General features: G+C 33.4%; 1 protein-coding gene across 2 annotated transcripts in view; it reads left to right on the top strand.

The window, feature by feature from the left end:
• The first annotated feature begins 170 nt into the window (after positions 1-170).
• The window catches only part of LOC111711804 (uncharacterized), a 16,554-nt gene continuing 3,692 nt past the window's right edge, over positions 171-13,032 (top strand). The window contains exons 1-16 of one of the 2 annotated variants that reach the window (XM_023486250.1): positions 171-254; positions 1,151-1,251; positions 2,311-2,386; positions 3,570-3,632; positions 4,067-4,303; positions 4,617-4,819; positions 5,129-5,310; positions 5,693-5,753; positions 5,959-6,189; positions 6,377-6,447; positions 6,723-6,848; positions 6,946-7,117; positions 7,472-7,551; positions 7,975-8,184; positions 8,992-9,077; positions 9,611-9,718. In XM_023486250.1, coding sequence (XP_023342018.1) covers positions 249-254; positions 1,151-1,251; positions 2,311-2,386; positions 3,570-3,632; positions 4,067-4,303; positions 4,617-4,819; positions 5,129-5,310; positions 5,693-5,753; positions 5,959-6,189; positions 6,377-6,447; positions 6,723-6,848; positions 6,946-7,117; positions 7,472-7,551; positions 7,975-8,184; positions 8,992-9,077; positions 9,611-9,718 — 2,013 coding nt within the window. In that variant the 5' untranslated portion in view covers positions 171-248. Of the gene's footprint in view, positions 255-1,150; positions 1,252-1,500; positions 1,571-2,310; positions 2,387-3,569; positions 3,633-4,066; positions 4,304-4,616; positions 4,820-5,128; positions 5,311-5,692; positions 5,754-5,958; positions 6,190-6,376; positions 6,448-6,722; positions 6,849-6,945; positions 7,118-7,471; positions 7,552-7,974; positions 8,185-8,991; positions 9,078-9,610; positions 9,719-13,032 lie in introns of those variants that run through there. The other variant, XM_023486251.1, reaches the window with a different exon arrangement.

Genomic DNA, 13,032 nt, shown 5'->3' with positions numbered 1-13,032 from the left:
ATACGTTATTTGGCGGATTGACAGTCTATTTTATTCTTTCCTGAATATGATTTGAATATTAATTGTTATAAAATTATTTCGGCAGAATGTCATGTTTCTCTTTACATTTCAATTTTTTAATTTTTTCTACAAGTTTACCCTTAAATCCGGAAAATTTGTTAAAATATTTCTTTTGTAGAAAATATTTGAACATGTTAGCTTAATGGCAGAAACAAGTTTTTCTGTCTTGCATTAATATAGCTGCTAAAATGGAGGTAAGTCAAAATAATGTTAAATTTCTTAGACAGATTTTTGGAGGACTCTCGGGTCTGTCCTAGTATACGATTTTTGGACCCCCCCCCCCCCCCCCCCCTCCTATCAATTTTGCACATGGATCTCACATGGAACACATGGAGATGATTGGTCATGTCGCCGCAGCGCCCTGCTCCCTATCCTGTCCTAGTCGAGGCGCTCGGTCCCCTAGCCTGTCCTAGCCGCAGCGCTCGGCTTAAATATTGTCTTAATCTAACCTTCACCTAACACTAAAATAATAATAAAAAATTAAATAATAATAATTTTGATATAATAAAGTGGTCATTTTCAAAATTGATAAAGGAGGGGAGGGGAGTCCAAAAATCGTGCTCTAGGACAGACCCAAATTATGACTTGAGTCCTTGTCGCGCGGCGCTCGGCCCCCTAGCCTGTCTTAGCTACGGCGCTCGGCCCAGAAATTGTCCTAACCTAACCATGGAGTAATACTAAATATATTTCATGCACATTTTTATATGAAGGGGGATAGGTTGGTGGTTTATAAATCTGTTTTTACTTTTTAGGATTGAATTAAATATCTATATTTTTTAAGAACTTTGGATCAAGTAGTTCTGATTTTAAATTTATTTGTGTAATTCATTCGTCAACCTAATTTTACAAGAATAAATCTTGAACAAATTTAATCAGAAATTAACCCTAAACCTAGATTTCAAAAATGTGGTCTGCAATATTATGGTATTCAAAATTACCGTAGATACGAAAACTTTCGTTTAGATTTATGAAATTTTGGTTTGTTTCATAAATTTACATTAAATACCATAGTCGTCTCTTAACTGCCAATTTATTGTGTAAATTAAAAAAATTAAATCTTTGCATTGTGAACAATACTGTTTTGTTATAGGAGATGTGTACTATTTGTGGAGAAGAGAGACAGAGTAAACATGACTACATTCAGTTTGTCAAGAACTTGAGATTTAACTACATTCTTCAAGACTATCCAAGGTATAATACATTCAGTTTGTTAAGAACTTGAGATTAAAGTACATTCTTCAAGACTAACCAAGGTATCACACTACATTCAGTTTGTTAAGAACTTTAGATTAAACTACATTCTTCAAGACTATCCAAGGTATCACACTACATTCAGTTTGTTAAGAACTTGAGATTAAACTACATTCTTCAAGACTAACCAAGGTATCACACTACATTCAATTTGTTAAGAACTTGAGATTAATCTACATTCTTCAAGACTATCCAAGGTATAATATATTCAGTTTGTTAAGAACTTGAGATTAAACTACATTCTTCAAGACTATCCAAGGTATAATATATTCAGTTTGTTAAGAACTTGAGATTAAACTACATTCTTCAAGACTATCAAAGGTATAACATGTTCAGTTTGTTAAGAACTTGAGATTAAACTACATTTTTCAAGACTATCCAAGGTAGCAATATATTTGGTTTTTCAAGACAAAAAGTATCTCAAGACAACTCCGTAAATTTAAAGATGGCTAAAGTATAGACTATGATGCGAATAAATTCTAATTGAAACCGAACGCATCTAGTTCTGCTTAGTCTAGGATAATATATACATAAAGAACAGGTTTATCCTCAAAGGATAAGACTTTAATGAAGACCTAAATCTCTCATAAATGAAGGATATTAAATAATTTTGAAGTGTCTTTCTTTTTAAGTAGAGTGGAATATACATAGCAAATGTGGAAACGCCGTTTTATTTGTATTTGCACATTCTCAACTCTCTTCATTTCATATTAATAAAATTGTGAGGAAAATTAATTAAATTGATGTTTTATATGGATACTAAACAAGGAACATAGCAAAACGTAAAATCATGCTGCTTTTGACAAAGATAAAAAATAAAAATAAATTTAAATTTAAAATATGTTTTTTCATCTTCAAACATATAAATGCTTTCTGATATATAAATAATTTAATCTCTGCGCAACCCTTTTTCAGTTAATTTTTCGTTTTATCCAATAAAGATGTATACAATAATAATTTGGATAAAGATTGTTTTTATTTAATTCACCAATTTTTCAGTTTGCATGAAACTTGGAAAATTCTGCAAGGAATAGTTTACTACCGAGAATACAGAGGAATTGGAGGCAAATCAAGGGTAGGTCATTTTTATACAACATTCGTTCATTTTTTCACATTCAGGATTATTTCATTTCTTATTTTTTACATTCATCATTTATTATTTATAATTAATTGTTGATTATTTATCATTCATAACTACTTTTTCTTCATTATTCATCATTGGTAACTAATTGTTTATCATTTATCATTCAATATAGTATGAAAGGGTCGCCAGATAAAAAGTTAAATAGAAAGAAAATCGTAGTTATTTATTATCAGTGCCTTTTTATTACTTTATAATTGTTTATTTTTCATTCATTCTTTCAGTATTTTCCTTCCTATTTATCTTTTATTCTTTTATTTATTTATTCTTTTATAAATCCTTTTTTCATTCATTCTTTATTCCTTTTATTTATTTAGTCTTTCATTCTTTCGTACTTTTATTCATTTATCCTGTTATTCTTTCACCATCTTTTTATTATTTCATTCTTTCATCCTGTTATTCTTTCATTCTTTTATCATGTTGATGTAGAGGAAGAAATCCCCGAACGAGGAATATGAAATCCGAATATCAGTAGTATTGGATCTTGGAACTAGAGAAGAACTACTCATCTTTCTCTCCTTTATTACACTTGTTATTTATCAAGTATTTATATCTAGAAGAAATAAATGTATTTCTAAAGTGGTGACCCCCGACAGCTCAAGAATGGGACGAGGATAACAATCTCAAGCTTTAAATTTTTTATCCACAAATTCACTATTCCTTCATCCTACAATCAGCTACACCTGGATCTAATAAGCTAAACCTTAGCTACTCCTGGAGCTAATAAGCCAAACCTCAGCTACTCTTAGAGCTAATAAGCAGAACCTCAGTTACTCCTGGAGCTAATAAGCTAAATATCAGCTACTACTGGAGCTTATAAGCTGAACCTCGGCTACTTCTGTAGCTAATAATCTAAACCCCAGCTACTTCTGGAGTTAATAAGATGAATCTCGGCTACTCATGGGGCTAATAAGATAAACCTTAGCTTCTCCTGGGGCTAATGAGCTAAACTTCATTTCTTCAGAAGCTGATCAGCTACACTGCTAGCTACTCCTGGAGCTAATTGGTTACACAGATACTCCCTCTCTTCCTCTCCTTTATTACACTAATAAATGTACTTCTAAAATGACATCCTTTCATTCATTTATTCATCAGTTAATTAAATTATTCTTTTCAGTCTATGGATGAGGACCCCATGCCGTGTAGTTTTTGCCTTTTAAAACTTGTAAATCTTTCAAAGGTAAACTTTTTCTTTAATTACAAGAAAAAAGTTTGAAAATGGCATTTGGGTTAAAAATGTTGGTTTTATTACGTTTTTTGATTGTTAGTTTGTAATAAATACGTCAAATATTTCAAACAAAATTTATGATAATTTTTCCCATTATTATTATTAACAATCAACCTACAGACAAAGTACAACGACCTGTAGGTTGAAATACAAACAAAATTTATGATAATCCCTGAATATTTAAAATATATAAGAAAGGGGTGAATATTCTCTCGGAAAATAGTTTTTTCCCCAGATGTTATGTACGTTTTTAGGTTTTTTTTTCGCTAGATTGTATAAAATAAATGATCTTCTGTGGGAAATAAATGAATTTTTGGGTCAAAAGTATCAAAAAGAATGGAAAAAACCTGTTTTTTACGTCCCATCTAGTCCCCAAAAATGTTTAGGCAGTCTTTGAGCTGACTAGTGCTCTGGAGAATTCTATAGTTCCTCCTGATTCTACGGTTAATGGAGTTGGAGTAATCACCGCTGTTAAGAAATCAGTTAGTCCAGTCAAGAAAGCAGTTAGTCCAGTCAAGAAAGCAGTTAGTCCAGTTAAGAAAGCTTTAACCCCATTCAAGCAAAATAGCACTCCAGTTAAGGAAGTAACTAACTCAGTCAAGAAAAGTAGTATTACAAACAAGGTAAGCTTTTTCAAGTTAAATCCAGAAATGATGATAATTTAAAGCAAGTAAGATGTGCCAACAAATGCGGAATAAGTAGTGAAATGATAAATGTGAAATAAATCTAAGGAAAATGAGACCGAATTTAATAAATTGGAGTCAGGTTGCTGAACAACCTACGCTGGTTCAAATCTTGAATCACCAATTTAAAGTTTCAGAGGATTCAAAATTTAATGATTACAAATTTGAACCGTCGGTAGGTAGTTCAGCTATCTCTCCAATTTATTCATTTCAGTCCCTGGCTACTTATTGTCCATCTCCAATTTATGTTTAGAAGGTCGATCAACCTAGAGTTTTAAACGAGGATGTTCCACCTTCTAACCTCAACACGTCCCGGAGGAAGAGCTCTAGAACCAGGGCATCCCTAGATCCTTCAGCCTCGGCAAGGGTTCCCCAAGAACCCTCTAAATCTGTCAAGGAGACCCAATCTGCTGCTAGGCGGCTGAATGGAACTCCTCCATACTTTAAAAGAGAAAGGTGATACTAGATGAAGTTTTAGTGAAATTTTTTATAGTTTTTAAAGATAGGACAAAAGTTTCTGAGAATTCCTTCTGTTAGAATAAATTCACCTTAATTTGCAGATTTTAATCTCTAATTTTAATTTTGTCGGGATAATTGTTGTTCTTGAAGTTTGCGATTTCTTAAATTTTTCAGTGGTAAACTGCACATTGTACATTGTACATTGCACGATCCTCAATTTGTTCAGAAAACAGCGCTTTGTAGATAATAAATTAAATTACCTTTCCCATTTTAAATATTTGTTTTAAACAAATATTTTTTTAACAGGCGGGGTAGTCTTCCGAATCCTACTGCTGTTACTCAGAGGCTGATGGAAGAGCAAGAGGATGACCCCGAGGATGTCACGGGAGACGAGGATATTCGCGAGGATGCCTCTGGATACGAGGCTACGCCTAGCTTCTCTGCTAGTGAAGGAAGACCGAAACGATCCGGAGGAAGAAGTTTGACAGGAATTCAAATTTGATTATTTTTTATTTAATTTATTTGTTAGCCCTGAATACAAAAAAAAATTTCGGTGCTATCATACAGTCATACACGGATATCCAATTTTTATTCCCTCCCCACCCCATAATATACATTATTCCCCCTGGCAATCAATTATATGGCTAAAAATTATTTTCTTATTTTCTAGGTTTATTTGTTAAATATATTTGTTTGAATTGTAAAGAGAAATTCAGATTTTGTTGATATTCCAACATAGATATCCTATTTTTATGGCAACCCCTCCCATGTTATAAAATGCATACCTACCCCTGGACATCAATTGAATTGCTGAAAGTTAGTAACTTATTTTCTTGGTTTATTTGTTAGATATATTTGTTTGAATTGTAGAGAGAAATCCGGACTTTGTCGATATTCCACAAGCTCTTCAGAATAGTTCTTCTAAACAAAGGTATAAAAAGTGAGAAAAGACGTCAGATTTAGCAATTTATATTTGACTAGCTGAAGGGCCCAGCGTGGCCCGTGAAACTTTTAAAGATAGAAATTTGTAAAAAATTAGATTTTTTAAATTAAAATAACATTTTTGAAAAAAAAGTAAAATTTTTGAGTAAAAAAGGGAAATTTTTGTTCGCCTTTGTTATCCTAAAGTATTTTAGGGGTTCTCTCAACTTCGCCTCCCCTCTTCTAACTCCTCCGCCATATAAATCAACAATTCTACTGATTTCTGACACCAGGCGTGCTCTGAATAAATTAAATTCCGCTGTCGGAACCAGCGCTGGCGGAACTACCGCTGTCGGAGCTACAGCTGGCGGAACTACAGCTTCTATTAAACGAAAGAGTTCAGTTGAAGACAACAGTTCTCTGGAGCTATCAAGCAAACGAAACAGGAATCATTAATAAATGTTGACTAAATATTGTTAATTTCTGAATTGATGATTTAGAAAAATGTTTTCGATGTAACTCACAAAGAGATCAATTCTGTTAACATAATGATGGACCTGTTTGATTGATTGAAAGATCTTTCAAATTATTCATTGTTTGTTTGATTAATTAATGTTAATGGTGCTGGTGTAGAACCCTGAGCGCGAAAGTTCTGGAATCTCTAGAGTCTAACGCTTCTAAAAACTGGTGGACCAGAATGTCAGGTAAATCAAGGTTAAATATTTTCTGTAAAAATAGTTAAATCAAGGGTATATATTTTCAGTAAAAAATCTTTCTATCTCTCCCTGAAAGCTAATTTTTTCACTTTAACATATTTGAAAATCATGCTCAAAAAGATAAACAGTTTTTAAAAAATAAATTTTATTTATCGAATTGAAAAGTCGTTAGTGGAAGTGAAGAGAAGATAAGTGTAATTATATTTTTATGTTCTCCCCCAAAACAAATTTAAAGTCGCTGAACTTAAATCAATATTTTCTAGACTTGAAAGTAGTTCCAAATTCTCAGAAGCAGGGAAATAAAGTTGGAACCCTAGCCAAAAAAGAGGAACAGGGTTATAAAGATGGAACCCCTTCGAAAAAAGATGATTTAATCATTATTTCTCAAGGTAATCCAAGTTAAAAAGTTGAAATCATTTTATTACTCTTATAGATAAAAATTCACAATAAAAAGCATAAAAATTCTGTCATCATTTTATTTTACAGCAAAGTCAGCTGTTTCCCTGACTGCGGAAGTAGGAAAGATGTTTAAACCAACAGCTGTTGTGGCAGCCCGGACAGCTGAAGGTCAGCAGCAGGACTGGCAACTTGACAGCTTCCGGTCGGATCAGCTGATGCAGCTGGATAAAGCGTTGGCGAAGGCAGGCTGGAAAGTCGGGTAAGACAGTTAATAACTAAACATTACCGGGAGGACATTCTTCAAGATTGAGATTTAGAAATTGTTTTAGCATTCTGTTTTCTCTTAACTTTCTGCATCTTTAGTCGTTTTCAACGGTATTTTTTTAGCAAAAATTAGTTTATTTTACAATGTTTAAGAGCCTTTTAAAGACTTTCTAATTTTATGAAACTCGGAATGTTTAGTAAATATGAGACAAACTTGAGAAATTATTTCTTTCATACAAAGGATTGTCTTTTATTTCATTTCATAATTTTACAACACATGTAATTCATTTCATTATTTATTCACTGTGCCCTTTTCTCGATTTTCATTCCGTTTTGTAACTGTGTTTAGAAGCGGGAAGAACATGGAAAAGGAGGTGTTTAAAAATGCTAAGTCGAAAACAGATTATATAGCCGGCATCAAGCGTTTAGGAAATTAGATTTTTTAGAATTTTCCAAAATTATTTTTAGAAAGAACTGAACTAAGAGGCAATCAGTGCTTAGGCTCCATTTTATTTTATGTGGATCCGGATCCAGGTTATGAAGAGTTTTTTAAGATTTAATTATCTTTAAATAGAAAAAGGGATTTAAGATTTTTTTCACTTATTTTTATGCTAAATCTTGATGGAACTTTTTTAATCTCTTTTTTCACAGTTCCGATTTAGGATTTGAGAGCAAACGATTATTTTTTTTGCAGCTTTTTGTCGATACTTTGACCCTTGGATCCGGATCCGTGGATTCGCATATTTTTGCGGATCCAGATCCAGGAAGCCAAAATGTTGCGGATCCTAAGCACTGCGCGCAATAAAACATAATTTTTTAAAAAATCTAAAAATGGGTTTTTATTACCATTAGTGTCACATTTTGGAGTTGATCCTAGTATAGAAAGTGAAGGAAAGGAGGAAATCATAATCCTGGAAAAATCCGAAAATAACGTTTTATCACACGGAAAGGTCGTGAAAAGTGTGTCAACATGTCCCCCTGTCAGGTTACCAGAGAAACAAAGGAAGATGATCAGAAAACCGAAGAAAATTCTGAAGAAAAAGAGTGCACTCAACAAACCATGTAAGACAGCATTGTTTATACACGACCTTGCACAGGAATCTAGTCTTGATTTGACATATTTAGATCTGAAGTCGATGTATGATTGTTAATTTTTTCAGAAAGAGCTAAGTTTCTTGTCCGACAGATTAAGTTTATAATATTTATCAAGGTTTCGAACAATCAGAGCTGGGAACTTTTGAATGGTGGATATCGAGATTAATGCTTGATCTCCTCTTTTTCTTAATCTCCAGATTAAATAACGCTTGTTCTCTTGTGATTAATCTCCAGATTAATTAACCGATCGGGATTAAGCGTATCCAATTCTAAAGTTTTCAGCTCAGGAGTGACTAAATTTCTGCTCTCGACCAATTTTCACTGAAAAAATAATCTCTTTTCTTGAAGTTGAAAGTTTCTGTAGTGCTTGTAGATTAGCAATAACTCGTACAAGTGTTGACCTTTGGGCTCTGGCAGTGCTTAGGATCCAGATCCATTGGATCCATAACATTTTGCCTCTTGGATCCTGATTCTAATCCTAGTCAATATTTACTTATAGTATTCATACAAAATATGCGTATCCACGGATCCGGATCCAAGGGCAAAATATCAACCAAAAACTTTTTTAAAAATCTTTTGCTCTCTAAACTCAACTCGTTCCTTATATCTGAATGGTTCATCAAGTTGTTGCTTAAAATCAGTGAAAAAAAAATACGGAAAAAAGCAGGATTCGCATGAAAAATCATGGTTCCTAAGCACTGACCTCCAGTATCCTCTCTAATTTCGATTGATTTTGAACTCTTGAATAATTATGATTACTTGTTTACGTTTCAGCAAGTTTTGGAGTTACCAAGAGGATTGGGAATTCTCGGATTTGGGGGAAGGATCGAAAGAATTGTCCAGTGTGTGGAATACTCCAGGTATCTATCTCTCTATCTCATGGTAATCAAATTACCAAACTTTATTTTTAATTTGTCAAGAAAATGTCGTCTGCTTTAATTAAGTTATTATTGTTATTGTCTATTATTTCCTAAAATAAGAATCAAGAACTTGTTTTTTAATCTATTCAACATATCATAACCTGGCAGAAGCCCAAAGGAGTTACGCGCGCATGCCGCATTGAATTTTAAGTTTGAGAGAGAGAGTCTGTTCTTGTCGCAGCGCTCGGCCCCTAGCCTGTCCTAGTTGCAGCGCTTGGCCCGGAAAGTGTCTTAACTTAACCTAATCAGTTTTAGTCTTTTTTTACTCTTCTTAACCATTAGTGCCAATACAGTTTCCATACTTGTTTTTTTTCACTTTTCTGTTCAAATAATGGACTTTTTAATTAATCTCCTATAATTAAAAGTGATACCTTTTTCTGAAGTAATCCCGCAAATTTGACAAATTAATATTCAAAATAATACCAGCTGTAAGTATATGGTACAAATCTGATTCTTATTATGCTTTGATTCAGGGTTGTAATGATTTGCTGTACCACCTGCGTACAGTACACGGAGATAAAGCATGTTCTGAGTGTACTGCTTCATGTTATACACAGGACAATCTGGTGAAACATATACAGGTAAACAACTAACAAGTCATAATTGATCAGTTGATTGATTGGTTGGTTGGTAGATTGATGGGTTGTTTTATTGGTTGATTTGTTGGTAGATTGGTAGATCGGTAGGTTTTTTTTATTATTGGTCAATTAGTTGATTTGTTTATTTTTTGGTTGGTTTTTTTTATTGATGATTGATTTATCGATTGGTTAATTTTGTAAGATTGATAGATTATTTGGTAAATTGTGTGTTTACTTGATTGTTTGATTGATTAATCGTTTAGTTGAATGATCGATTGATTTATTGGTTTTATATGATTGATAGATTGTTAGTTTAATTGATTGATTTATTGAATAGTCTATTGCTTCAGTATTGTTCAATTGAAAATAAAAAATAGCGTACAAACCCTTCTCTTAAGCTTATCGCCATTCAAAATAATAATAATAATAATAATAATGCATTGCAGTTTCAAACATATTACATATATTAGTGGTGTAGTTTAAATTTGTTTTGTTTAAATATGCTATATAGGAATGATATTAAACATTTTTGATAATTAATCATTTTCAGGAGTAAATTCATTACACTTGAATATGTGGATTCAGGAAAAATATAGTAAGAATAAAATTGTAAGCAATGTTTAGAACAAGTCGGCTCATAACTGAAACACATTCTAACTGCATATAGACATTTTTAGCATATCGAAGGGTGTAAATACATTCTTGATGTTTCTATCCTTCTAGCGAGGTTAATTATACATGTCCATTGTCCATAGTTATTATGTTCATCATGGATGCTGGGCTGATGCCCTTGGAGCATCATCGCTAGTTCCCATGTTTACTTTCAAGACCTGGTGATGTTGCAGAAAAATAATACCCTGTCTGCAGTAGCAGGAAAAAGTGATTCTGTATATGTGGTTTTAAAATGAAACAAGAATAACTGAACAATAAGATACAGATATATATATTCCACTCTTAAAAATAAAGAGCTCTGTAGCACTGATAGATTCGCAAAACTCTTCCGAACTAAACAAAAGTTGGGTTAAACATGCATTTAAAAGTTTACAGCCATAAGGGTCCCATAAAAGGTCCAATAGTTACAGCTTTAAAGAAGCTAAAGTTAAGCTTATGATTCATAAGTTTAAAGCTTAAACCATGGTATTAACCAAAACTAAATTGTTTAATTTAATTGGAATGCAATAATGGTGCTAATCAATGAATTATTATGGCTATTAAACCATTTTATTAGCAATAACTAATGCTCTGGGGACTCGGTAATTATGAGGACCAATGTACTTTTAAAAGTAATACTTTTATGAGAAAAAACTGGGTAATTATGAAGACCACTGTATCTGTCAAATTAAAACCATGTAATAAATTGCATGGTAAACTTGGCATAATAAATGCAATGAATAAAATTGGCGAACTTAAAGCATTTTGCCAATAATTTCAATGTAAGAAAGTTGCAAAAATAAGAAAGGTTGCAATAACGTTGCAAAAATTAAAGATATCGCTGCAAAAGTTGCAATAACGTTGCAAAATATGGCAAAACGTTGCGAAATGGAATGAATTGCTGAAACTTCCAAGAAGGCAAATTTCATGAGTTGCAAAAAGAATTGAGTTGCAGAAACTTCCGAAAAGGCAAATTTGATGGGTTGCGGAAACTTCCAAAAAAAAAGGCAAATTTCAAGTAAACTTAAAGAAAGGTTTATGCTTACTTTTCCGGGCAGAACCACAGATGAAGAGACGAGTTTGCAATAAAGATGCAATTAAGGAACAGGCTCCAAACCAGGATGTCCCGACTATCCAAGTCTCAGTTTCAGTTCAATTTCAGTTCAATTCAATTCAATTGTCGCTAAATATAAAAATCATTAGCTTTAAGTAAAAAACGTAATTCTTAAAACTGTATCTAGCTCAAACAAATTATTAAAAATGTTAAATTTAAGAAAATCAAGAAATAAGGATTCTAAGGATTCTATTTAAGAGAATCAAATGTTTTAAACCTCAATTATCTTCAACAATTTAAAGAAATAAAGATTCTAAGGATTCTATTTAAGAGAATCAAACTTTTTAAATCTCAATAATCTCCGACAATCCACAAAGATAGAAATAAAGATTCTAATCAGAGATAATAGCATTTTACGACTTTTCACGTGAAACATTAAAGTTTTGGCTCATTAAAGTTTAAGGCTCATTTTCACGCCAAGAATAAAAGAAGTAAACATGTTTATACCGACCTCTAAGCTCCGGATTCACAACACAACTGGCGTGTTTGTTTACATTTCCATTCATCAACAATTAATATTTGTAAACAAACATAAATCGAAAAATATTCTGTTGACAATTATTAACCATTCAAAATTTTCATACAACAGGTGAACAGGAAATGGGAGGTAATCTTGAGAGAGGATTTGTCCTCCATCTTGAAGGACTTTGAGGACCCTTGAACCATCCAGGTTCAGGCCTGGACCAGGATGGTGGGGTTATCTTCTGTGATTGGTTTCACAAGAAGGTAGGGTGAAACCACTTTGCAACAACTCTCAAGGGTTCAGGACTCTTAAACAGCTTCAGAGCGGGTGATGTCGGGCAATAGATGTTCAGGGGGAGTTAAGGGCCAACGTAGTGAAGACCATGTGATATTTCAGTGCCCATTTGTGAGCCATGTTAGGTGGGCTAAGGGATAGAGGCCTATCATAATCTCTATGTGGCTCTACATCAGGTCCCATAACTTGTTATGCGGGACTTTCTTGGGGGATTGGGCTGAGCCTTTAACAATGATGGGCAGAGCTCAGGTCTTTAAATGTATGATGGACAACTGGCTTATGCAGGGCTTGTTGGCTTATTGAGGTAGGTCATGAACTGTCCTGTTCCCGCAGAAGTGTCCCATTGTTGGCTGTGGTAGAGTATACCTCTGGACTTCATTTAGCCTGCCCCCTGGTGGTACCTCATCTGTGGATGGCCGGGGGGACCCGGTGTCCACCCGATGATGGTCTGGGTTCTCCATCCTGGGGGGGCTTTCAGATCTCTTTCCTGATACTCCTGAGTAGACTTGACATCAACATTAATTGATTTATACGTCTACAATTCCCCACAAATCATAAGTAATCATTAAAAGAAAACAATTGTCTTTAAAAATTCACAACATTGGATTAACCTTTAAAGGAACCAAAGACGTAATCTGAAGTCCTTAATCTTTAAATTTATTAAATTCTGCAAAGTTCCTTCTTACAATTTTAATATAGGAAACATGATGGGACTTCCTTCTGGAAGTCCCATCATGTTTACTTATACAAGGGTTTACGGAAAAGCCGTTAATGGGACCTGCCACTATATATATT

The sequence above is a fragment of the Eurytemora carolleeae genome, unplaced genomic scaffold (genome assembly GCF_000591075.1).
Source record: "Eurytemora carolleeae unplaced genomic scaffold, Eaff_2.0 scaffold1185, whole genome shotgun sequence".
NCBI classification, from domain to species: domain Eukaryota; kingdom Metazoa; phylum Arthropoda; class Copepoda; order Calanoida; family Temoridae; genus Eurytemora; species Eurytemora carolleeae.
Note: the sequence above shows the minus strand (reverse complement) of the source record. Positions and strands in the feature narration are given on the sequence as shown.